At 45.6% G+C, this 26,216-nt stretch overlaps 1 protein-coding gene and 1 long non-coding RNA gene across 14 annotated transcripts in view; one reads left to right on the forward strand and one right to left on the reverse strand.

The window, feature by feature from the left end:
• Positions 1-26,216, reverse strand: part of GLI2 (GLI family zinc finger 2) — a 388,026-nt gene that overhangs the window by 17,612 nt on the left and 344,198 nt on the right. For 11 of the 13 annotated variants that reach the window (XM_090143691.1, XM_090143690.1, XM_090143692.1 and 8 more), the window contains 6 exons: positions 20,045-20,247; positions 18,217-18,411; positions 8,957-9,158; positions 6,630-6,843; positions 5,030-5,143; positions 1,587-1,718 (listed from right to left, as the gene is read on the reverse strand). In XM_090143691.1, coding sequence (XP_089999817.1) covers positions 1,587-1,718; positions 5,030-5,143; positions 6,630-6,843; positions 8,957-9,158; positions 18,217-18,411; positions 20,045-20,247 — 1,060 coding nt within the window. The remainder of the gene's footprint in view (positions 1-1,586; positions 1,719-5,029; positions 5,144-6,629; positions 6,844-8,956; positions 9,159-18,216; positions 18,412-20,044; positions 20,248-26,216) is intronic. The other 2 variants (XM_090143697.1, XM_031590618.2) reach the window with 2 other exon arrangements.
• Positions 7,471-15,884, forward strand: LOC116227361 (uncharacterized). Its single transcript, XR_004166547.2, has 3 exons — positions 7,471-7,719; positions 14,772-14,893; positions 15,649-15,884. It is a non-coding gene; the product is annotated as an uncharacterized LOC116227361 (long non-coding RNA).

Here is a 26,216-nt window from a genome sequence, read left to right on the forward strand (position 1 = left end):
GATTTTTTCCATGCATGGTGGGATGCCACCTTCTCAGAAGTTGGCCCATGACATCTGTATTTCATTTACATGTGTATTTTGGGCATCCCAAATCCACAACCCCACATTGCTAGTAATCACAGCACAGAAGTATCCATTTTTATAACCATCCAAATTTAGGAAAATCTTGGACATTCTGTCAAATATTTTTCTTTGGCTTTTCTCTGGAAATAAATTGTGCTGAGCTGCCTGGATCTGCCCTGCACTGGGCAGAGTTAAAGGGTTTTTCTTACGTTTGAGAGGGAAGTACACAAATACTGCTGGACAAAAGTGAGACCAGCCCATCCGACATGGCCCTTGTGGTTTAACTACAGTAAAGCACCACCCTGAGACACAATGTGCAATCCATTAAACAGAAACACATATTGCTCATTTGGCCCTTGAAAACAATTTCCAGATCTGTCTGTCCTCAAGGACTTGTTGTTCTGAATGGGTGACATCTGGTTGGTTGGGCAGGTGTTTAGCCTTAGGTTAAAGAAGAGTAGATGCCCCAAATGATCATTTGGAGCACAGTCTCTCTGAGCTAAGGTTACATCTGTGTGCAGAACTTGAGGGATAGAGACTAATTCTTACTTGGTGGCATCTAAACATGACTACAGAATAATGAAGACCTACAAAAAAGGGTTGCAGCATGGTTGCTGAGGCTGATGAATTCCCAGCAGGCTCGGGCTAGTGTCCAACAAGCAGGGCTCACACCACAGGCCCAAATGAGGACTGGGAGGTTGCTGGGCTGAGGGCAGGATGGGGCTCAGACACAGATTTCTTAGGGACTTGCTTGGAGTTTGAGGAATTTGTCAGAAGCCAAAGAAAAACCAAACAGTGGATTCCCACACGAAGCAAAGCACACAAAAGGTTCTTGGAATTAATTAGAACTGAAAATTTGGTTCAAATGACTTGGTTTGGAGATCCTTCAGTGAGCAGCTTTGACATTAGTTTGGGGATATCACTGTGATTACTGAAGCCTTATTTCCCAATTTTTAAAAAATCAGCCCACTTCCTTTATTTCAGACCCTGAGGGAGACACTGTAGCATGTCTCCACACTCTGGAAGTGCTCTATTTCTGCTTATGGGCAGGAAGGTGAGAGGAATGAGCTGGGCATGTCAAGAGTCCCTAAGTGACACAGCCCCACAGCTTGTGCCACTGGCCAAGGTCTGTGGATGGTATAGATCATCCTGGCACACTAGTGTAGCTGTACAAGGAGACTCAGTGAATACAGCCTGAGAGGACTCAGTCCTTCTCCCCATTTTCTGATCAGGTCCTATGCATGGATCTTCTTTTACTACACTGTGCACGAGGGAGACCAAAACTGCAGCCTCAGCAGCTGGGGAGAGAGCAACATCAAATAATCTATGAGGCGCTTCTTGCAGCTAAACTCCTCAGGGAGCAGCAACCTGCTTTGGCAGTGTTTACACATCGTATCTCTGATTTGCACCTTTAGTAGCTCCCAGAGTGGGCTCTGGCTGTACAGCAGCTAGTGATAAAAAATGAGGACAAGTGCACAGAAACCCAAATTTATCACTGGAGTTTCCTCCCAGCCATTACTCACATGGACGAGCTGCTCTTGAGTGTCATATTCCTTTGTGCACCCTTCCCAGTGACAGTTCGTCTCATAAATAACCTCAGGCTCCTGTTTACATTCATCCTTATCTAGATCTTCTTTCAGGTCTGTCAGATGCTCCTGCAAGACACAACAGTGTATTGTATAAGGTGAACTTCTTTCATCTGAATTCCTCTGTCACTCATAGATTACAGGGCAGGTACCAACTGATCACTAAGGTGAGCTCATTGTAGCAACACAGCATCCTTGATTACAGAGAAATAATGAGTTACAGAGTTTTGGCAGAAATGGATCAGAGTTAATGACAATACACAAAACACCTCAAAGCCATGGTTGCAGTGGTGCTGGCTCCAGTCAGGTCAGGAGCAGCTGCAGGAAAGGCTGGAGAAAGGAAAAAGCTTTTGATGTTTGTTTTTGTCCTTTGCAACACTTCTGATCTGTGGAGGTGAGGGAAATACAAGCATGAAGAAAGTAGCCGAAGTTTATAGTTACCAGTCTCACCTGACATGGGCTGCGGAGAGGCATATATTTTATCTTTCAGTAGATCAGAAAATGATGCTTAACTGTTACCCAAAAATTTATGGCAGCAGAACACTCCACAGGGAAAAAGTGTTGAGCCTTCAGAACTTTCTGGGACTGGCAAATGTAAGAATCTTGAGCAAGACCCCGTGATGAGTGGATTGCAGAACAGAGATCCAGGGGCTCTGGCTCCAGTATGGAGTCTTCATAAATGAGTTAATCTAATCCTAGGCACACTGTGAGCTCTCTCCTCAACCTCTCTGTCTACCCAACTCCTCAGAGCTAAATGAATCACAGAAGATATTTTATATGGCTGCTGCAAGGATTAAAACATCGACACCTACGTAACAGTGTAACACAGAACATGAATGCAAATTACTACAAGTCAGAGGGACAACAGTCACACAGTGTGAGCCACAGCTACTTGCACTACAGACAAGGCAACCAGCAGCCAGTGTTGACTCTGGAATTTAGCAATGCAAAACAAACCCTGTTGGTTTTGATCCCCTTCATTCCCTTTCCTCCCAATTACTACCTCTGCCCAGCACAGATCATCCCACCTCTAGGGCACAGGAGCACCTGGGGTGACTGACTCCATCAGACATTGTTTGTTGTGATCTGATGCTCCGCTTGGCCCCATAAGTATTTGGCCACCCATCTCAAATTGTCTCTGACCTGCGCAGATGGTCCGGACCTATTTGGCTGCCATCTCCTTCTCCATCAACATTTTTGCAAAGCCTACCGAGAGGCTGCGATGATTAATGACTTAACGGCATTCTATGGCTTGGAAAGTAAGATCTGCTGTATGAGAGTTCAACCATTTTCATTAACTAGCTCATGACATACATGCCAGCTGTGACTTTTCAGTTCAATGGTTTAGATATGGAAAGGAAGAGATTTGTTTTAATTAGCTCTTCATCTAAATACATATATATATATATGTATATATATATATGCGTGTGTGTATATATATATGTATTGCAAGGTAGCTCCTGGGAAAGGAAACTGTAGAAATTCACAGAAAGATTTCTAGAAATTTAAAGTATATCTGAGCAATAGTCTCAGAGAGTTCAAACTTTCTTTTTCCAGCAGCTCTATTTGGTTGAGCTGTGAACAATACTTTTATTGAGATGTTTCTTTCCACAAAAAGCTGTCTCTGAAAAAGTGAAATTTTTTCCTAAAAATATCATTTTGCCAAAAAGTTTCTACTTTCTGCTGAAAAAACTGAACAGAAACCTTTTTAATTTGTTGAAGAGGATTGACACGTTTCATGTCTGGCTAGTTCAACATTAATCTGAGCCTGCATTGGAGCTACTGTGGTATCATAAGAGCACAATAACTCAGATCTGTCTTGCCTGATGCTTCACTGTGTTCCATGGATCTTGTCTGGATCACATTTTTTATAGCACACACCAGCATGGGAGATACTGTCTGGACAAGGAGTTTAGACACCCGAACCACAACTCATATGAGGTTTTTCTAATGCAGCATTTCCAAAACAAAACACACATATGGATGCTTTTTTTGGGATGGCTGTTCCTCAGTAATCAGGTTTTCAGCAGAGTCTCCTGCAGAATGGAAATCCCCAAATTTCAAAAGCTGGTTGTTGCTTAGACCAGCTTAAAAGGAGACACCCGTGACATTCAATCTTCTAACCTGATCTCCCTGCCAGGAATGGACTGTCTCTCACAAGGCGTTTTCCAATAATCTCTCAGTCAATACTGAAATGCTGCAAGATGTGAAACCTACATTTCCCTTGGGCTATTACTCCACACATTTCCTCATTAGGAACCATTAGATAACCAGAACACATTTTCTTTCTCTTAATTTCACCTTGTTCTTCTAATCAAGCCTCTGTGCACCACTTTAAACAATTCCCTCCCTTCTTGCAGTGCTTATTTCACGTGGGACTCAGTGGATGAAGCACTGGGGCAGAGCTGCAGGGAGAGAAGGCTGGTGCTTTACAGGCACTCCTTGCTGTCAACGACAGCCATCAAGGAAGTAGCTGTCTGTCCCACAGCTCCTCTGCTACAGATGCTTTAGAAAGCTGGTGACGGCTTTCAAATCTTTTTTCATTTGCTGCAGGAAAGAAACATGTTGTCTATTAGCCTAGGTGTTGGCCAGATTGGTTTTTTGGGGCATGTGCTTTTCCAGCAGTGTGTGGATGCGCTCCTAAACTCAAAGCTCCAGAGAGATGCCTCTTTGCCCTAATCGTGCTGACTACAGCATGTTTATCTTTCCCTGATATGCTATCTTCATCAATTTTACCAGCCCCCTGATGACTGCACACATTGCTGTCCCCATGCATCATGCTGAGACCTGCTCCTGAACCAGGGCAGGAGGAGAAATTTGTCATCAACTCTTCCATTCGCTTGACAATAACATGGCCTAATATTTCATGAAAATGAAGTGCCCAGAGCACTCCTGATAGTTTACAGTTGTGATAAAGGATGGTCAGATGGATACTGTCAGCCATTAAACAGTTTGCAATCACAGAGCTCTGGGAAAAAAGCAAGGGGCTTTGGACCCTTCTTGGTGTCAAATGTGACACTGGTGTAAAGGATGTTGCTAGGAGCAATTCCTTGTTGAATCAAGGAGTCCTTTTTTTCGCAAGCTTTCTACCTACATGCAAGAATCCCCTGTAATCTATGTTTGCTCTGAAACACCAATACTGCTTGCTTTGCAGCACAGAAAACTCCAATGCTATTTTTTAAAGTTATCATGCTTCAGATATTCCCTCCCTCCTCTGTCTGCATCCAACCACAGCAGCTGCATGCTGAGTCCTAAGCACCCACTGAATGCTTCACTCAGTCACTGCATCAAAACATGCCAACAGCATCGTTCCCAGAGGCAAGAAGACCCAGCAGCATTGCTGCCTCGGGCCCCAACACGTCTCGCACCAAGGAGGTTACCTGCGTGGTTGGGGACACTGGGGGCAAGCCCTCGACTTCGGTCTTGACTTTGGTGCGCTTGTTAATTACAGGATTGACGGTGCTGCTCACGGCTGACTCGCTGCTCTGCTTGCTCTAGGAAGGAAAACCAGGCAAGATGTGGTACAGGGTTTGGGATGAGAGACTCAGTGCAGCCACAGCGTTGTTCAAAGTTAACTAAAAAATCAAAGTTGAACGTCAAGAGTGGATGGGGACAATGGCATGCTGCCCTGCTGCCATGGGCTTCATGTGAAAACTAGCCTGTGTGGGTTCTGCAAGGCAGAGAGAGGGGAAAATAAAAGGGCACCATCAGCTTCTGCAAGCTCATCAACAAGCCTGGCTCTTTCAGAACGATGCAATCCCTGTCAGATCCATGAAAATGTTATGTAAGACCCACCCAAGTCATGATTTTATTTCTCAATGTGATGAAATGACTTGTTGAGAAAATGAATTCCCAGGAAGAGTGGGGGCCTCTGGTTACATGTGAGGGCTCCTTCATGCCGGGTGCATGAAAGGCAGAGTGTATATTTTGCTAAGCTCTTAAAAAATGAAAACAACTTCATGAGAAAAAAAATCCCATTGTATGTTCATAAAATTGGAACATTAACATTTTAAATACACTACTCTTGCTAATTGCTCAAGATTGGTCATGCAAGTTATTAAACAGAGGCATAACTCCTATCAGCCACATTATTTTGGTAGCCGGTTTGTGAGAAGAAAACAAAACCAATCAATCAAATAACCTTCAATAACAAACAGAGTTTGCAGTTCAGCAGCCATAAGAAATCCTAAAACAATAAACCAGTCTAAGAAGTTCAGTATAGTGCAACTAAAACAACAATTTGAAATGGGTGTGAAATGAGGTGAAGTAAATCTCTGGGGAGAAAAGCAATTGCAGTTTAAACTTCAAAGGAATGAAAAGGAGAAAAAAAAATGTTAAAAAATGTGCTACGCATATTCACTGCATATGTGTGTAGGGAGGACATGTGCACACAGAGACGTGTGTGTGAGTGCACAGATATCGGTATGGACCAGGTGAGGTGTATGACTTCATATACACTGCAGCATTCCTAATTCTCAAAATGTGGCCTTTGATTCTGTAAAATTTAAAATCAACAGCAGAGACACGAGAGAGAAAGTGACAACTGAAAAAAGGGAACAATATCTAAAATGGTGAGAGGTCCTACACAGGATGCACTTACCTGCTTGTGAGGGAAGGAGTCGTGCTTTAAAACTATCTGCATGATCCACATCAGTAGAAAAAAAGGAAGGAGGGACAGGTGAAAGACCAACAAAGCTTGATTCACAGCATTCATGTGCTTATGTGGCAAAACACTTCAGCATGTGCCAAATCCCACTGATTTCAGCAGCATGTGACAGGTGCTCAAGGAGAATTGCTGCCTGAGATGGCCCTGTGTGTCACGTTCAGTGCTTCGCTGGATCAAGGCCATTGGCTCCTGCACTGGTATGTGAGTGTGTGGGTGTTCAAGTAGGGGGGTGGGTGAAGAATCTGACTGTGACAAGTCCAGAAATGCTTTGTCAGTAGGAATAAAGAGTGCTGGAAGGTGAGAGCCACCCCTACCTGACTGGAGTCGGAGATGCAGTTGCTGTTGCTGCTGATCTGTGCTGGAGGTGGGTTGACGGAGATGACGGCCATGTGCTGCCGAGGGGGAAAGGTGGGAGACGGCTGGATGAGGGGAGGAGTGTGCCCGAAAGCCGAGCTCAGACCTCGCTGCTGGGTCAGGATCTGCTGGTACGTCACAGGGTTGATGGGGTGGGGGAAGCTGAATGCAGGGCTGCAGTGGAGGGAGGAGAAGAAACGATGAGGAATTATTCCAAACAGCGTTTAGCACTTTGGCTAGTGACTGACTGAGTTTGGCCAGGACATCTTAGAGGATGCAGTGTCACAGGTAGATGCTTCAATGCAACAATAAGCTTTGCTATTGTGCTTTGCTGCAAAAACAAGCTTTGTCTCGTGTGAACCTCAGCAAACTTTCTGGCCCATGTATCAGACTGACCGTAATTCCTTTGCTTCTTATGTTTAAAAACAGCCAAAGCCCTTGGCAGGGAACTCAGAACACATCTGGCTTTGCAGCCCCATGTCCCTCAGCTTTTCCCAATTCTATTCTGCAGGCTTGCAAGCTCAGGGTTAAGCCGCCTGGGCTGTGAAACCCCAGCATCACCTGGCTCACCTGGCAGAGATCACAGCCAGGGTGAATCACAAGCCATTTAGCATAGTCCAGAACACGTAGTTTACTTTGCACTCAGGTGAGGGACATGCTGGCTCAGGGGATTGCTGAAGTATGTCACCCTTTATATGTAGGTCACTGGTTCAGCCCCAATCTAGGTCAGCAGTGATCAGAAACCCCACCAACTCCCTGGGGCTAGGTAGAGGCAACAGGCTGGAGCCAAGGTGCAGCAGACAGAGGCATTAAAAATGAAGCTCTGCTTCTGGAAACAAGGGTTTCATACCCCAGGGATGCATCTGTGGTGGATGCCCTGTCCTTGGAGACATTCCCTGATCAAAATGTAGGTGTTCATTGCAGGGAGCTGGACCAGACGACCTTTAAAGATCCCTCCAACTCAAATGATTCTATGATTCTACGATTCTGTTGATAGAGATGGAGGAACACGGGAGGTGCAGTGAGTATCCTCTGCTCCCTTTACTCCAGGTGAGGGATGCACAAAGTGTAGACTCTCAGCCCCAAATCAATTATTTGGCAACTTTAAAATACAGCTGCCCTGAGTCCTCACCCCTCATGGTACTTTTTCTCATGTCACTAAAACTATCCCTGGTGCAAGTGCTCAGGGAACAGGGTCATAATTAGCAATGACTTAGCAACAGACTTCATTTCCAGTTTTGTTTTTAGAGAAAATATGCACTGCTGGTGATCACACAATTAGTATTTCTCTTCCAAACTAGTTAATGACAACTTGACCACAAGAATAATGGGCAAAAATCACTGCAGTGTTATAGAGCTCTAGGAGTCAAATGCGTGCTGCAGTAAATGAGGTGTGATGGCAGGCTGCTGCACAGCACTGTTGTGTTACAGCAAAGTCCAAAAATGACTATCACTGTTTTTCTAAGCTAGCAGTATGTTACATTCTACAATTTCTAAATGACAGTCAGATAAAGTAACTGATAAAATTAATGTAACGGTTACTAATGGCAGTGTTCCCCTACAAGTTTAAAAGCACAGGATCTTTATAAACCCTTGCTTTGCAACAACAATGTTAATTAGAACTAGCATATTTAACAGTTAAGTAATAAAAAGAATAACAACATTGTGAAACTTGGGTTAAGCAATCACGGCAGGAATTGACAACAGTAAGCTGCCTAGCGTAAGTGCTTTTTAATTAAGATTTGAGCAAAACTTTACTCAAGGGCTTAGATTTTTTTTCAGATATGTTTTTAGAATCAGGCTCTTAAATCCACCCAGGCAACATTTGTTTAAGAACGTGGGCCAATAATTTTGAGAATACTTTGGGGGCAATTTCTCCAAACAGAGGGTCTCGCAGAATCATGGAATGATTTGGGTTGGAAGGGATTGTAACATCTGCCCAATGCCAACCCCCTGCCGTGGGCTGGTTGCCCCACACCAGCTCAGGCTGCCCAGAGCCCATCCCATCTGGCCTTCAGCACCTCCAGAGATGGGGCAGACTCCTCCAGTGACTCCCTGCCTTCTGACCAAAGAATTTCTTCCTGACATCTAACCTAAATCTCCCCTCTAGTTTAAAGCCATTCCTTCCATTCTATCACTATTACACTGTGAAAAAGTCAGTCCCCCTCCTGTTTATAATCTCTCTTCAAGTACTGGAAGGGCACAATGAATCTCCCTTGTCAGAGGACACCCTTCGTCCTTTTGAGGGTGGTTACACAGTTAGATAGCTCTGCCCCCAAAGCATTACCTTATTGTCCCAGCAGATAAATGGCCATAGGAGCCACTTGCTGCTGAGCTGCTTCTGGAGTTGTTAATATATGCCACAAGGGAGTTTGGGGAGGTCCTGATCATCGTCTGCAGATCAATGCTGGCATCAGACAGTGGGGAGATTGACAGGGCTCGTTTTCGGCTTAATCTCGGAGTCACCCGTGGGCTTGAAAACCGGGACACTGCAGAAAAGAGAGAGGAGGGGCGAATGAAGCACAGACTTTGTCAGCCAAAACCAGCAGGCTGCTCCTTCCTTCAGCCAGGTGAGGGGAAGGAGATGCCTGGTGGCTGAGGATGGGTTTCAGGAGGTGTGGGGGGACCTCCCAGCACACTCTCACCATCACTTGGAGATGCAAATGGCCAGCTCAGCCCACCGCTGGTGTGGTCATCAGTGTGCTGGGAACAGAGGGGTGTTTAGGAAGGGCAACGAGCAGGAGCTGAGACCTGCTGGCTCAGGACTGCTGTGGGATGTACAAGAAGCAGAGCAGGCAGCAGCTGAGGCTTCCCCTCTGCTCAGTGCTGAGTGACATGGGGCAGGCAGCACGGCATGCTGTGTCCTCCTCAGAGGGTAAACAGAAGCCTGTCAGTCATCGTTTTTCATTGGTACTAAATTAACTTGAAATTAAAAGGGAAAAGGTCCCAAAGGATTTCTATGAGCACAGCCACCCCATTGACTCAGTGAAGAACAGAGGCCAGCGGAACCACGTCAGAACCCAGGCAGCCCTTGGATGTGATGCATGCAGTGGTGCGCAGAGGGAGCAGGAATGAAAGTGAGCACAATGCTGACCATCCAATTAACACAGGGTGAGAGACTCTGGGAGCCTCACAAGTAAATTAGGAGTTTTAAGAAAACCAATTTGGCAGCTCAGGCACAAAAGTTCAAGCTCTCCTCCTCCAAGGAGATCTGCCAGGGCCTGGACCCTATTAGCAATTGTCAATCATTCAGGCATGAAGTCACTTCCAACCCTGCCAGTCCCATTTGTGGATCTGCAACACACAGTGAGTTACTACTGTACTAATTTGGCCTCCCCCAGCGTTTCGGTATTGCTAACTGGAACAACTGACTTCATCCTGAGGAAGCTCTGCCCAAGACTAAACGACCTGCAAGTCACAGGGTGGTGCAGATGGGAGCCGGGGCTGGGCAACATCACAGCAGCTCCCGATAACCAGGTATGGGCTCCAATGCCTGGCCAAGCCGCCAAGCCTCAGCCCTGCCTGGATGGGCTTGTTCCTCCAAAGCAAGGAGAGCTGCTTCCAAGAGTTGACTATTATTTAAAAATGACTTTTAAGGGTGAAATATGCTACAGGGTCCAGTGGTAATCCACTCAAGTGAGCACAGTGCTGCGTTACTACCTGTTTTTTCCAGTGGTAGTCTCCTGGGAAGTTGCCATTCAGGCTTGCTGTGGCTACATCCTTTTAAAGGCTGTGAAGGAAGCAGTAACTCGCCCAGACAGGCAATGAAAACTATTTTCCTTTAGACAGTCAGAGGGACAGATTTCAGTTGCATCTCACCAAATACAAAGCTGGCACTTTGCAAGAGCACAAATTTTTCTGCCCTGCACACAAGTGCTGGTATGAGAGGAGTGAATGGGACATACAAGGTGGTAAAATACAACCTGGCAGTAAGAACAAGGTGTTCCTTGATTTGTACTGGCTCACAAAAGTTTTTGTCAACATTTTCCTGAGACCAGTGGATGGGCTTCAATCTCCTGGAACTTGGAATGAGTGAGTGACTCATTTACCCAAGTAGCTCCATCCTTGCTGTGCCCAGGGTTTAGTGCCACTGCTTCCCTGCTACTCATAATGTCCCTCTCTGCACACGGTAAGTGATTTGCATGAGGTTACTCTGGAAATATAAGGTTAAGTTGGACCAAGCACTCTTGTGACTTCTGTCCTACACCTGGGAAGCTTCAAGAGTTGCCGGCTGCGATTCCTTCACTGCAGCTTTGCAGCCTCAAGGGGTGGGGAAGAAGCTTGGAAACTCAATTAAAGGACCAGGTAGCAAACACAAAGAGCACACGGTAATCTATAACCTCCTGACTGTTAAGGCTGTCCCACGATCTGGTGGGACCAGACTCAAACTTTCTGAATGCTTGTGGCCAGCCCTGCCCTGCCCCGTTCTGACACAGTGAGTGGTGCTTCCCTCAGGAGCTGGAAAAGCAGACACCACTGTGCTGAGGTGCTATGGAAGCAAAACCAAAATGAGTAAACAAAGTTCCTTTGTAAAGACTGGGATTGGAGAATACCCAAATTTCACACTTTGTCCATGAAATGCAGGCTCTGACAGGGCCCCAGAACAACAACCACAAGGGTTGCTTGGGTCCAAGTTGTAAAGGTGAAAACAGTACTTTGTCCACAACATAATAATGCATTTACTATCACTGATGAGAACTCATTAATTTATTCTCTTGGCAATAAGGTATCCTCATTCATTACATACCCTGGACGACCTGGGTGCTGTTCCCAGCCCTCCCCAGCTACATCTCCATGGGCAGATTGCTCCATCTTTCTGCATCCCTATTTCCCGGCGCCATACATTCAGATGAACTCCTTTAGATAGGGTTTGTGCTTTATTTCCTATCTGTTGCATCTACCAAATGCAATGGGGCTCCATCTCGGCTGAGTTGTCAATGTTTCTGTCCTACAAATAATATGCATCTTTCCAGATATAGTTATTGCTTTCTGCATTTGCATTCCCACAGTCTTCTCCTTCTCTAACAGAAGGAAGCAGGCCAGATTTGACAGTCATATTTATCTCTGTTACTCCCACACCTCAAGGGAGATCTGTTTATTAATGTGCCACTTCCCTTGATAAATTACTAAATAGAAAGAAAAGCCTTGTACTCATTTCTCGCTGCTCCTTCCAATGATTTATGTCCACAGTGCTGGTTCAGCCATTGGTCACTGTTAATTTGCAGAGGGAAGAAGTCCTGACATCCAACAGAATCCCTGCTTTCACTGGTGCAACCAGCATGGGCACCCTCCTGGCTGCACACAGGCAAAGTCCTTCTTTCCCCATGTAAAGCTCTGCTGAAAGCTGTCAGATTGGCAAGCTGGCCTGGAACTTCTCCTGCCCCAAACCAGTAATATCCATTGTATTAGTGTCTGCTCTCATTTTGCTCCTGCAAGCACTGTTGGGCTATACAGAATGTTTGACAGTAGATCCAGTAGGTTGGGTTCACGCTTTACATAAAAGCCTCTGAGATCTTGCAAGTTTTCAGAGAAAAAAACCTGTGACCTAAAATCGTGCTACAGATGAACAATTCGTCTCCTCTCAATAGATGCACCCAGGAAGAGAAGCATCTGTGAAACGTAAAAGGAACTGAACCACACAGGGAAGCACTCATGACTGTGTTAAAAAGGGGAATCTTTTCACAATTATTACTCCAAAGCAGATTAACAGCACTAGGATCATTCTTAATAAAATTGGCCTACTCTCCTGATCTGAGGACATGAAACATGAACATCAAGTGGAAACAGGCAGCAGCAAAGACAAATGTTAAGGGAGCTGCACTCACAGACAAGCTGCTCAGAGTGAGCTGACAGACAGTCATTTGAATACATGAGCAAAATCCTGTACTATCTGAGATCCAGTGATGTTTCAAAGGAAAAACTGCACAAAACTTTTCCAGCAGTGAATGCACAGAGAAGGAGAATTTTCAGACGGAGGGATGGAGACAGAGTGCCTCAGAGTGTTTAGCACCAGGGTGGTCAGAGCACCCCTTCACCACTCTTGAAGCAAACAAACAAAAATATGAATTTGGCTGCTGTTGTTCTGAAAGAAGGTTTGTTCAGAAGCTTTGTTTCAGAAGTTGAAACGAAAATAAGGAATGATTTAAAAGTTCATTAATCTGCCAGAATTTCCACAATTAAAACAAACTTTTCTGTGCCTCTCCATCTCAGAGACCTTTTAACCTTCAGTTGCTTTCCCCTGAATGCCAGTTTTTCTCACCAAGGCTCAGAAGGAAGTTATGGGCCACAGCCCACACTTGGTACTGGGTCTGTGAATTATCACATTCACAAATTAGTCAGAAACTGATTTTCTTCCCAAATTTTGATTTACCCAGTGACACAGGGTAAATCACAGGGGACCAGTGACAAGCCATAGGGCACACCTCACATTTTCACACGAGGGGCAGCCTCATGTGGTTGGGAGCATTCATGAGGGCTGTGGGCCATCCAAAGGACACTACAGCAACACGTGGTGTTGATCAGAGAAGGACACTGGGGAAATTTCCTTCCAAGTGGCTGAGCCCACAAAGCACATGGGCTGCAAATGCTCACCAATTCCTTGCTAAAACACAACCATGGCCACCGCTTCCCTGCCCGAGCCCTAGTCCACCCAAAGAATTCAGAAATACCTCCTCCTCCCATCATGAGAGTAAATCCACGGATGGTCCTTTCATCAACAGACAGCAGCAAGAAGCGACTAACGCTCTGTGCACAGCCAGTTCCTTATTCCCCTCTCCCCTTGGGCAGCGGCAGCACACGTCTCACTCAGACTGCAGCAGATGCTGGACATTTGTTCTGGCACCAGATGCTGTCCTGGGACCCTCCTTTCTGCCCTCCCCAGGGCCTGATCAGCTTCACAGTTCAAGGAATACTAATGCTTCCCTCAAATCCTCGCTGAAAGACAAGGCTGCATTCTTCTACTCCCAATCCACAAGGTAACTGTTTAGACGACCCAACTTGCATATGTAAATTGAATTCTTTAGAAACCAGAGTGCAGCAGAACTCCAGACAGAGTGCTTATGGGATGCTCTGGGACTTTTTCCTCTCTTCTGCACATATTTTTCTAGGGAGGAAAACAGGATCACTGGCTAGAACTGGGTGGGAAAACGTTTCACATTCTCTGAACCTTTTCTGAGACTTCAGCAAGTTTCCATTCTGTGCTGGGACAAAGAAAACAACAAAAAAAGATCTCTCAGAGTGGTTAAGGAAGCGACCGCAGGGCGGGCCGTCTGCCCGAGTAGCCGGCAGCTGGCTGGGTTGAGATGGCATCTGCGATGCAGAAGGCTCAGCCTGCAAATCCCGTGTGCTGGGCCCTCGGCCACACAAGGCACTTTTCCCAGGTCACCGTCAGGCTCCAAACCTCCGGATGGAGCAGTCACATTGTGTGAATCTGTTGGAGGGGAGTCCTGAACCCACCTCTCACACTGCTAACTGCAGTGACCGCCTGACTGCACTGCCAGCCCAGCTCCTTACCCTGATGACTATTAAGTCATTTGCTTGTAGTAGAAAGGTTCCAACAACAGTGACTGATGGAAGACAGCGTAGGCTGAATCACTGTTTGACTTGGGGGAACGAAGTCCTGCTTGAACATCTGCCCACATCCCAGGCGACTGTTCCAGCTGCCGTCCCAGTGGCTGTCCTGTGCTCAACAAAGCCTTTTCCCAATTAAACTGATTTTATCAAGCCAAGACATTTGTGACTGCATGCACTAGCCAGCAAGAATCAGAGCAGGAGTCCATCCCTGCCTTCAAAGAGGGATGAAATGCCATTACAGCTTGCTAGGTTGCACAAAGATGCCTATGCAGCCCCTGTGACTTGAATGACTGTCTCTGTACAGTGCCACCTGGACATAAGGTGGATTCTGGACACTTTTTTACCATTCCCATAATCAGTAAGGACAATCCAAACACACTTCCAACACTGTGGCTAACAGAAGTGATGGCTTTAAAGATAAACTCTTCTTCCCTCTCTGGCCATGAGAATCCTTATTCCAAAGACCTAGATCTTGCTCCTGGAGCAGCTAATGCAATATGCAATGATCATATTGTCTTCTTTCTCTGCAGGGTCTCCAATGGTGAAACAGCTTTGCTTTGTACAATATTCACAGATCTTCTGATGTACAGAGCTATAAGAGTACAAGCATCAAGTCAGTCTAGAGGAAATGGCATTTCCTGAAGGTTTGCAGGTAACGATGAGAGCTCTCCATTCAGACTTTCCTGCCCCATGGGTGCCTTCCGTACCCCATTACCTGGAATAATCCACTGCATGGCACCCATGTCTAGAAAAGAGATCTGCTCTGGTGAGCAGATGCTGCCAGTTAGTTTTAAAAGTGTCCCACCAGGAATGCTGTGACACTGGAGAGGAGTTAACATTTGATTTGAAAATGCAGGCTTTCTGACAACTGGATTTAAGAGTGGAGTCAAGCTCTGCTCTTGGATTTAGAGTCCCTGCTTGGATGGACAGAATGCAACAGGACAGCTAACTGGAGGGTTATTAATTTTCACTGGCACTGGCCAGCAGACTGAAGCAGTCTGGTGCGTAACACTTAGGTTTGGTTTACTTTAGTGGTTTGACTACTGATGCAGTGGCACAGTAAAGACCTGCTAAGAGATGCAATTCTGGGGCATCCTCGCTCAGTCGCCATGTAAACACTCAACAGACAGTTGGTCAGTTGCAACAGGCTGCAGCTGACACTGATGCCCAATTACTTTTCTGATCTTTTTGCACACCTGATGCAGTGAAAACACACAGCATCAGCTGTGAGAAGAGAGATTCTCCAAGAAGTGTGATAAGAGTAATATGAAGGGCTCAGGTCTGTAGAAGGATCATGCTCAGTATCGTGGACTTCCACATACTTGCAGATGTTTGGAGGTGATGTGACAATGAACAGGCTTTTTAATTATTATTCTGATACACTTATCTGCTCTTTTGCTGTTGCAGGTGCCAGAGTTGTCACAGATGTGCTGCATGGGGTCTAACAGGAAGTAGCTGCATTTCAGCAACTAGCAAAATAATGATTATAAAGTTCTTACGTTCTAGGACTCTAGGAAGAAAAGAGCTCTCTCAATGAAAGATGCTGCAGGACAGTGACTCACTGGGTTTTATGCATGCTACCCGTATTCCCATCTCAGAAAAAAACCATAAGAGGATGCCTTATTAAATTATCTGTTCAACTATTTTTTTTACTCCCTACTGATTTGGATTTTTGAAATAGCTTTCTAAACAAAGAGGGATATTCCAGCTCTTCAGACAGAACTTCATAGCAATTCATTTAACATTCTTAGTAATGCACAATTCTCTCTTCATGCTGGCATTGAGCCTCCATCATCAGACAGAACAGTTCACTGGGGATAACGCATTAAGCCCACCAACAAAATGCCAACCTATGTAAGGCACCCCGATGTCTCAGGATGCAGATTTGATGATAAGAAATGCTAAAATGGGAAACAGAAGTATTTAAGTTGTGGTACCTGGGATGTGGTTTAGTGGCGGTAGATGAATAGTTGGACTAGATGATCTTAGAGGTCTTTTCCAATCTTAATGGTTTTATGACTTTAAGTTCCTCTGACTTCCAACATGCTTTTATATGCCTCAATGGGCCACAGGTGATCCCAGTACCCGCAACAGCACCACGCGTAGGGGCAGTGAGGGAGGATAAACCAAAGCAGGAACCTCTCTGGGCTGATGGGTGAAGCTGAATGTGTAGAATGTGGTACTGAGCTGTTGCTCCTACTCACATTCTTAAAAAGTAGCCTTCCCATATTTCATGTTACATCCTTATGATGTATGAAAGATTTCATCTCGTTCAGAGTGCATGAAGGTCCAGAAAAACCTTACCAGTTACTGATTAACAAAGCTTTAGTGAAAGATCAAAATAATGCCTGGCAAGCTATGGCTTTCTGAAGAGTCACGGTTATGAGCATGGCTGCATGAAATCAAGACCTCTGTTACGTGATTTACTCTAGAGCCATTTTCAGAAGCCAGGAAGGAAGAGAGTCTTCCTTCAGGGGAGCAGCTCAGATGACTTCAGATAAAGATGGATTTTCAGCAAACTCAGAGGATGGGCATTTTGATGTACTGAGCCTGCGCTAGCATGAAAACAATTGTGTTTGCTTCTCTTACTGGCTGTTTATCTGGCGCTTCAGCAAGGCACTGCTGGTCAGAGATGGACTAATAAGGAGGCAAGGAGGAAGGAGTCTTGTTCAAGGGCCCAAAGAGAACTTGGCAGAGCCGATTTGCACCCATCTGCTATAACCACAGAGATTAACCCCTCAGATGGAAGACAGCGAGCAACTTTACTGACAAGCTGCTTCATGGAAGAGAAACTATGAACATATTTTGGGTGTTAGAAGCAGGATGGCATCAAGGAGCATGTGCTTTCCCATTCAACCCAGGACACAATTTCCTAATCAGTCTAGGAACAGAAAAGGACTATTCAGGTAAAACTTTGGCAGCAGCTGCAGACGAGAAACTGGATTTTTTTAGTTAGAAATATCCATAAAGCCGCTATCACTGAACAGCCAAGAGCAGCTTTTATCATTCTAAACCAGTCACTTTACAAAGCAGCAAGACCACAGTCTTTCATCTTAAAAGCTCAACAACAGAAACTTTGAAGCGGTAATGAAATGATGCAGAACTCCACTCCAAAAATTATAATGGTCCACAGGCAAATCCAAAGGCAGCCCAGCAGACAGAAGCTGGGAGCTGAAAGCTGAGCGTTCTCTCTCCTGCAGCAGAAATAATCCCCAATCTCCGTATCTGTGCAACCCCAGTTCTTATGAGAGATAGCATAAAGGGAAAGAAATTTCTAGCAGCTCTAAAAATCTCAGATGAAAAAAGCCTTCAGACAGCCTTCCACATAAACATTACCCATCATGTCAGGGCAGCGGCCAGGCTGGGGGTGACTCAGCACTGCTGTCCCTAACATCATTTTACTTCTTCATTTAGCAATGAGCCAGAACTTTCTGGGTTTCTAATGACTTATAGTAGTATAAATACAGCATTCCAGCAATTTTTTTCTCCCACAAAATACGAACACAATCCTCCCCACCGTGGCTCCCTGTTAACATAATTTTCCTCCTTGGGGGGTTTGTTTTACAGCCACCCCGACAGGCCCCAAACTCAGAGGAGATTGTGCTGAACATGGCAATAAGGGGACATCACCAGCCCACAGCCCAGACACTGGCCAGACCAAATGGTGGGATAGGAAGTGGGAGCTGGAGCACAGCCTGGGGCACACAGTGGTTGCCCATGGCCAAGGCAGCGGGACGGCAACAATCAGCTACCTCCTGCCTGTGCAGCAGCCCTTCCAAAAGCCCTGCAGCTTATCTGCTTTAAATTAGGTATATTCTATATATAAACGTATGGAACAAAATAATGTTTCAAGCCAACAATCAGTGTAATGCCTATGGGTTTCAGCAGGGTAGGGTGACCTCATCCAGCAACTTCCACCTGGAGGACAGTCCCACCTGAATGCCCCAGATTCCGGTGGCGTGGTTTGCTACTCACCATCAACAGGGCTGAGGTACTCATGGAGGTGGGCCGTGCTGGCTGCTCCGCCGCTCTGCATCAGGATGTCCCCGTAGGGGTTGGGGTGGCCGGCCATCAGTGTCATTTGGTGGTAGTAGTCGGTTGGGTTGGCTCCCGGTGGCGGTGGGGGCAGCCCGAAGAGGCCTCGCTCCTTCAGATGCTCATGAGCCACTGCTGAAGCCGAGAGCGAAGAGGAGAACATGGGGAGAAGGTTCCCAGAGGACGTTAGACCTCGGCGCCGAGGTGGGCGGCCGCATTCCCCCCGCGCCCCCACCAGCCCTCTCTGCACAGCCCTGCTCAGCGTGGTTGTGACGTGTGCTTGGGCGTGTTTTTTGTGGACAAAAGAAACTAAGCTGGGGCCTCTGCATTCCTCTATTTCCGCAAATTTATAAACAATCTCTCGTTCCCCCTTTTAATAATCCTCCCGTTTGGACGCAGCCGTCGCCCCGGGAAGGGGGGAGAGGGCCTGGCCGTCGGCAGCAGTAACCCTGTCAGCATCCACATCTCTGCTTATTAGGGAGGAAAGACAAATGCAACACAGTTCCCGATAGCAGTGTGAGGAAATTAAAGCCAAGGTCTAATGCATAGAGCTAGGTTTAGTGTTTGGCAGCATAAAACCATTTTGGCTGCCAAAGCCAATTACGCTCACTTTCTTCCAGCTGTAATTTTTCAAACCTGCCTTCCCACCCGCTTGCCCCATTAACTTATTTACTGCAGCCTTAAAAAAAATAAAAATGGAAAAGAAAAGGAACCCAAAACACAATGCCTCTTTTTCATAGCAAATAACAAAACCAGCTTTGATGGGGGAGGATGGTGCAGAGCACACGCGCTCACAGCTCAGTGCAGCAGGGAACTCAGGCGCTCATCATGGTGAGGCCATGGAGAGGAAGCACCCTACATCATGACCTCATTCTGGGAAAGGGAGGGAGGCTTCTCATCTATCTCCTCATTGCTGTAGCAATGTTTTTTATCCACAGAAAATGGTTTACTAGTTTCAGACAGTAAAGCAGGGTCTTGCTTCATTCTAGTGTGCCTTGTTTGTCCCTGTGGTGGCTCAGGAGCTGATGAATGGTAGGATTTGAAGACCTATCTCAGTTATTAAAAAGCAAACCTCTTAAAAGAGGTCCTGGAACTCTCCCAGGAAAGCTTTGTGTTTTCCCCTTTCCCTGCTTGGCCATTCTCATCCTCTGGTCCCAGATACAGGGAACCTGGTGTCCACACTGACCATGGTGTGGTCTGTCTGGACTGGGTGGGTACCACTACCTCCACACACCTTCGCCTTCTCCTGAGAGCTTCAGCAAAGCAGCTCAGGAGCAAGGAGGAAAAAAGCACAGCCCTCTCCTCTGCCTTGGAGCTCTGCACATCCCAGGAAATGAAGCCAAGGGGAGATATCCCAGGCAGCACCCAGGCAATCATGACCCTGTTGGAGAGGAGCAAGGTTCCTGGTAGAGACATCAGAGTGAGGCAGCTCATAAGAGAGCAGAGAGCTCTGCAGAAAGGAACATACTTTAAGCAAAATATTTATAATACGATCTAGTGGTAATAGCTATTCTCACGCTCTGCTTTCTCAGCGCAGTGATGCAAAACAAATGTGTAGTTAAAGGGGAGGAAGAGAAGAAAAAAAAATGCAGAAGAAAAGGAGACAGCTTTCCCACTTCAGAGAGCAGCTGTGGAGCCTTCACAGCTGTAAATCTCTGAGCTGCACATCAGTGCTGGTGAGCTACAAAATCACTGCAATACAAACAGCACGATGTAGGCATCCCGTTCATGGTGGGACGGGCAGGATGTGGTGGGGCAGGTCTCTTACCATCAGCGGGGCTGAGCCCTCTGGCAGCGGAGATGACGGAGAGCGTGGGGCTGCCATGGACAGAGCGGAGGTAGTGCTCCATGTGGGGCGTCACATAGGGGTGCGGTGGGCTGAAGGGTGATTCACCAGGCCCGGCAGGGTGAGGAGACAGACGGATGAGGGAGATGTCAGAGATGACAGGGCTGCCGCTCAGGGGAGGAGGCCTGGAGAGGAAACAAAGAGATGCAATCACCTGTGGCTGTCTGTCCTTCCTCCAACCCTACTGGTTGGACTCACAAGATAGGAGGTTAAGGAGTGGGTTAAACATTGCATGGTGTGCCTTGTGCTGGGGCTGTCTGGGGCTAGAGCAGCTCCTGTGTGCAGGGAGCCAACCCAGCACCTGTGTGGGGAGGAATTAGGATGCAGGGACATCCAAGGCCTCCAGCTTGCTGCTTGGCCGCATAAATGGCTCTGTCTCGGCAGCCCTGGGCACATAGCCCTCCCACTCGCGTCAATCAGGGCTTGCACAAACCTCCTTGACAGGTTGGCCTTACAGTTCAGAGGGCAAAAGTTCAGGAGAGGTTTTATTGCATGCTTTCTGGGGGCCACCACTGCTAAATGCCGCAGATCTTCCCCAGGCAAAGTGTTACCTGAGAAAGCAGTCAGTAAATGCTGGGGAGTCAACAGGTAACAGAAAGGCAGAAGCACATTTTGGCACTTGAGTGGTTTTCATAGGGTGGGCAAGGGTGGAATAGAAAGCACACAGATATCTCCCCGCCACATCTTCCATCCTCTTACACAAACCACAGAGGGTGCAAGGAGAGGAGAAAAGCTACACGTCTTGACCTGAGAAATGGAGAATTTGAGCTAGACACCAAAACAGGCAGGCTAAATGAAAGAGCTAAATCTGTTTTGCGTTAGACTTTGCTGTACTAGCAGGCTACTGGGAGTGGAGCCGCTCAGACACGGGGCTGGTGCTGGTGCCTGAGAAGTTCAGGTACACCACCTGCACCTCAGGTCCCACCCTCCTTATCAACAGCTCAGGTGCACTATAATTTATTTATAATGCTTGCATATCAACAAAACCACACAGAAATGTAATACGAGCTTTGCAGACCTATTCAGCAGTTTATGAGCGTGTTTGTCTTTGTTTGATCTTCTGTGCGTTTCTCTGTCTTTCTGATAAATTAGTAAACCTTGTGGCTTTTTGAACACTTTCTGCTGATGTGTAGTAAATTAAATGTCTTTTAAAATATTTATAGTTCAAAGTACTCCTCTGTAGCACTGCACACCATGGCTTGCTGGTGTGAAATAGAAGGCAGTGAAGCAAAGCTCAGCAATGGCCTTGCGGTGATGCGCAGCCAACATGAGCGCTCCTCACATCAAGACCTGGGTTCCACTGGAGGAATAATAGAACCATAGAATCATTACGGCTGGAAAGACCAATAATATGACCCAGTCCAACCATCAACCCATATCTGTGACTGCTCCAGACCACATCACCCAGTTCTTATACAGCCACAGTTCTTATACAGTGCCAGGGACGGTGACTCCTCCACCACCCTGGGCAGCCTGTGCCAATACCTCACCACTCTTTCAAGGAATAAATTTTTCCTAATATTTAACCTGAACGTCCCCTGACTCAACTTAAGGCCATTACTCTTGTCCTATCTCTTGTTACCTAAGAGGCTGACCTCCACCTCGCTACAACTTCTTTCAGGTAGTTGGATCCCCAGTGGGACCCAGCCTGGTTTCTTTCACAGCACCAGAAGACAAATTTATGATGGCATTGCTATTTCAGATCTCATAACTTCCCCACCTGCGCTGTTATGGCATTTTGTTACCCAATTTACAGGGCGACTGACGCCGGCCTCTGAAAGTGCCGAGGTGAGCTGTTGCTCAGCACCTCTCACCATGACGTCAGGAGAGCCTGGCTGCAGCCTGTGGGCTGCTTTCTGCCAAGGCTTCTAATAACGGCAGCCGAGCACAGAGCCGACCAATTTATTTCTACCGGGGAGGAGGGAGAAGTGAATCAAAGTCTCTGTTCCAGATTTAGTTTCAATTCATTTCTAATAATCTCCACTGCCTCATCTGGAAAAAATGAAACAGGATTAAAAAAAAAAATGATGTCATTAAGAAAACATCTGACTAATTTTTATTCTGACGAAGTCTTAATATAAGTGAGGGGGGATGTAAATTAAAAGCAGCCCCAATCTTCCCTGGGCCACAGAGACTGCCTTAATACATAAGCCATGAAAGAAGTTTTCTTACATATACAATAAGTTCCCTCTTTCATCAGTACTCACAGCTTCTCCCAAAAGGGCTGTGAACTTCTTTGATGCAGGCTTGGAACTATGTATTACCAGGTTTACGAGCCTTTCGAGCCTCTGTGGATCAAACTGTGAGGCCCACATCTAAAATGTATATAACAATATGAAGGGTTTGCTGTTCATTTTCTCCGTGCTAAATTGGGCAGAAACTCTGGAGTCCCTCAGAACAGGAAAACTCCACCCTGGCCAAAAAGGTAACACTGGGAAAAAGATCAAGAATTCACCAAAACACATGCAGCTGGAGACCCGGGCAGTATTTCAACAGGAGGTTGGCCCTGCATCTACAGACCAGGTTGGAGAGCAAGTTCCTCCTGATGGCTCTGCATAAAGCCTCTGCTTGCCACATCTGCCCACCTGTGCGTCAGGATAATCACGCTCTCATTCAGGCCTGGCTCTGAATGAGATCAGGCAGTGATCACGTCTTGCTGTGATACACGTACAACTCCACCAGAGCATATCCCAAAACAATGCGTCTTCTAGTAGTGTCCTACAGGAATAGGCCAGAACCATGACTCTTCTGTACCTAATTCCCTAAGAACTTGTCTTTTCCTCTCTTTCTGGTTGTCTCTCTGGCATTATTTCTTGTCCAACTCCCAGTCCGAGATCATGCCATCCCGTTACCACTCTTCCAATGGATTTCTGAACTGGGATTCTGGTTTTCAAACAGGCTAAGGAAATCACGTGTCCAAATGCCGTTAAATTTAATAGGAGCCGGGGACTTGTTTTCCCCACAGCAGTGGCAAGATGCCCATGTTTGATAATCAATGCTCAGGACTCATACAGAAAACTGCATCTCTAACGAAGTGCACAAGCTCTGATTAATTTCTCCAACCACCAGAAGAGGCTCTCCCTTCTCTGCTCACACTGATACTGGGGAGATATTAACTGACCCCATCTAAGGGCTGCGGGGTAATGCTGTTGGAAGTATGCTATGCTTAATGCTTTACTGAGCTTTTCCAGGGCAATGGGTAGCACTCCCCAGAGAGCACACAGCTTTGTGCTATTTACTTGCCATGTACCAGCCATCCCCAAACCTTGAACCATCTCACTGTGGGTCTGGAGCCTCCACAAAGCACACCCAGCAATGAAGAAGTTGCACATTTCTGAAATAATCTCCATCATTTAAACAAAACCCAGAAAAATGGGGACAATTAACCAACACTGACATCCCATGACTAGTCTAAATTAATGTTTACATGCCAAATGTATTCATTCAGCAGAAAACAAAGAGCTGAATACTTTTCCATACGCTTAATGGAATAAGGACAGTTACAGGCAATTCTTTTGGTGTGCAATAAAAAAACTGCATAGTGGCTACCCAGGAATGGAAGCTAGGAACAGAACTGCTCTTGTGGGGGTAACACTGCCTGGTAGAGTTTTGCTATGAGAAAAGAAAAAAGAAAAATGCTTTTCAAACCAATGATCACATCCAAACTCCACATAAAAATCCTTGGTTTTGTTTCTTAAGATAAATCAAACATCTTGGCCTCATGTTCACAAGCCCTTAGTACCCAGAACACCTCTCCAGGTCCGCAGGAGATGTAGAAGAACCATGGGGATACCCAGAAAGGGACCAAGCTGATGATAGACACTCTATGTATGGGATGCTACAGTTTTGCACAGTAGGAAACCGACAGTGCCCCAGTTAAATGGCTCAGTCTAAACAGCCCTTGCTAGCCCCTTGACTTCACCTCTGTTTATTTCTGATTTAAGGTCCATTACAGCAGGAAGGGCGAAAGGTCGCGACTTGAGCGGTACCCTCAGGATGAAACCCTCAAAACAAGGTACCTTTCAAGAGGTCAAACCTGGGCCACAATGATATAATTCATGTGGTATTTCATCATTCACAAAGATTGCCCCCCTCCCATTTTTTTCCTCTTGGAAAGCAAAGGATGTGCAGATCATGGTGTGCCAGGAGGAAGTTGTCCTGACCTTATATGCCTGCCTGAGAGCCTGACAATGATGTGAAAGAGAATCTTCCCTGCTTCCCAGCTCTCCCAGCACCACAGCAAAGTTCTAACAGTCCAATAAAGCAAACCAATGCTCCGTGATGGAGCTGGAAGTCTGAGGATGCCAGCTTCATGGCCCACTGGGAAGAACGAGACCCAAGACAAATCATTGCTAACTCCCAGCCCTCCCCTGCTGGGATGTTTCGTTGTTTTTCCCTGTATTTTCTCAGCTTTAAAATGAGATCAATACATTATTTCTTTATACTCACAAAAATGGATATTACAGAAAATCAAGGTTACCTTTACCAATTCAGCAACTAATGCTCTCGCTGTGAAGCTGGATAAAAATTTCTACAGCTTCTCTGCAGAAATGTAAGGGGCATGCTTTGAGCAGTTCCTATTTTCTTCTTTCCCCTCAAATATGGCTTTGAGGCATTGAAAACTAGAAAAATAATTAAAAAAAAAAAAAAAAAGATATTTAAACAGTGAGGGCAAATTCTCATTATTACAGTTAATGAAGGGAAGTGGTAAATACAGCACTGCTGCAATACTTTATGGCAAAACTGGATGTTTTTCTAAAAGATGTGTTCTAAGTGTTTGGAGGTTTGGAGTTTTAATAGTAGGAAAGAGTAATTTATCCCAGTGTAGAAATGAAAGGGGAAGGAATTCTATGGTTGGTGTCACAGATGTTAGATCAGATAACTGTGGTAGCTGCTGCGGGTCTTCACACACAAAAATCTCTGAATATAAAAACCCTTATTTGTGGATTTGTGGTTAGGGCCCTGCTTTTAGAAGGATTTATTTAGACATTATGAAAAATCCCACTGCACATCCATTGGCAATGGTAGTTGTCTAAATGCCTTTACAAATTATGCCTTGAAGTGTAATCTTGTACCACTGAAGTCAAAGGAAACTCTGCCACTGACTTTGGCTGGGGGAACAAGAATAGGCCTCTAACTGGTTGATTACTCTGTTTTCCAGCCACACCATGGAAACAGCATAGTAAACTATGGTGGGTACAGTTTCTTAGTAAATTTTTTTCCATTCCTTAGCAAAAAGGCATTCAGGACTTTATGCAACTTCTATACCATGAAGTCAATTATATATTTGTTCCAAGTAAGAAAAATATTTTGGGTTTTTTTTAGCTTTAAAGCTTAAGATAAAGCCAAACATCTTTCATTTTTCCTTATGAAAGACCATTCTGTTCTCAGACACACCTGACTTAATCCATAGCTCAAAATATCTAGAACCAAGAACAAATGTAACAAAGGTTTTAAATCCACTTAATGTGGCTGTATTAATATTTTTAATCAATGAAATAAAAAATGTTTTTGTTTAGAACTTCAATTTTTTTTTTTTAAATGTAAGGACCACCAGAAGTTAGCAGTCTTCTTGAGCTCACGGGTTGCTCACAGCACATGGGGACCACAGCATCGCTTGGAAGGAGCAAAGCTGGCAGCAGAAGTAACCCTGAATAGGAAGTGGTCCTCAGAATAGAAACTGTCCTATCTACAGACAGATTTTTATTCTATTTACATAACATTTAGCACAATGAGGGTCTAGCCTTGACTGACACTTAAAGGCACAACTGCAACACAATACAACAATATTTACTTTAAAATGGAAAAAAAAGGGTATATTTTAAATAACTAAGATTGCCCTCCATTATGCAACAGACAAAGAAGTCAGACATCAAAGGTAGAAATCAGAGTTGATATGGGACCTTCAAACCCAAATCAAATTAGTGTCTTGAGGAGAGATCTTTGATTTAAGCTTAACAGTGGTGATTTTTTCCTGGGTTGTTTTGTACTTAATCAGCCACGCAGCCCACTGTGCAGACATATGTTCCCAAAACACATCAAAGAGAGTAAACATTCTGTTTCAGATCCTAATATCCTTTTTTATCCAATTACC

Source organism: Phasianus colchicus, chromosome 7, assembly GCF_987193195.1.
Source record: "Phasianus colchicus chromosome 7, bPhaCol1.hap1.1, whole genome shotgun sequence".
NCBI classification, from domain to species: domain Eukaryota; kingdom Metazoa; phylum Chordata; class Aves; order Galliformes; family Phasianidae; genus Phasianus; species Phasianus colchicus.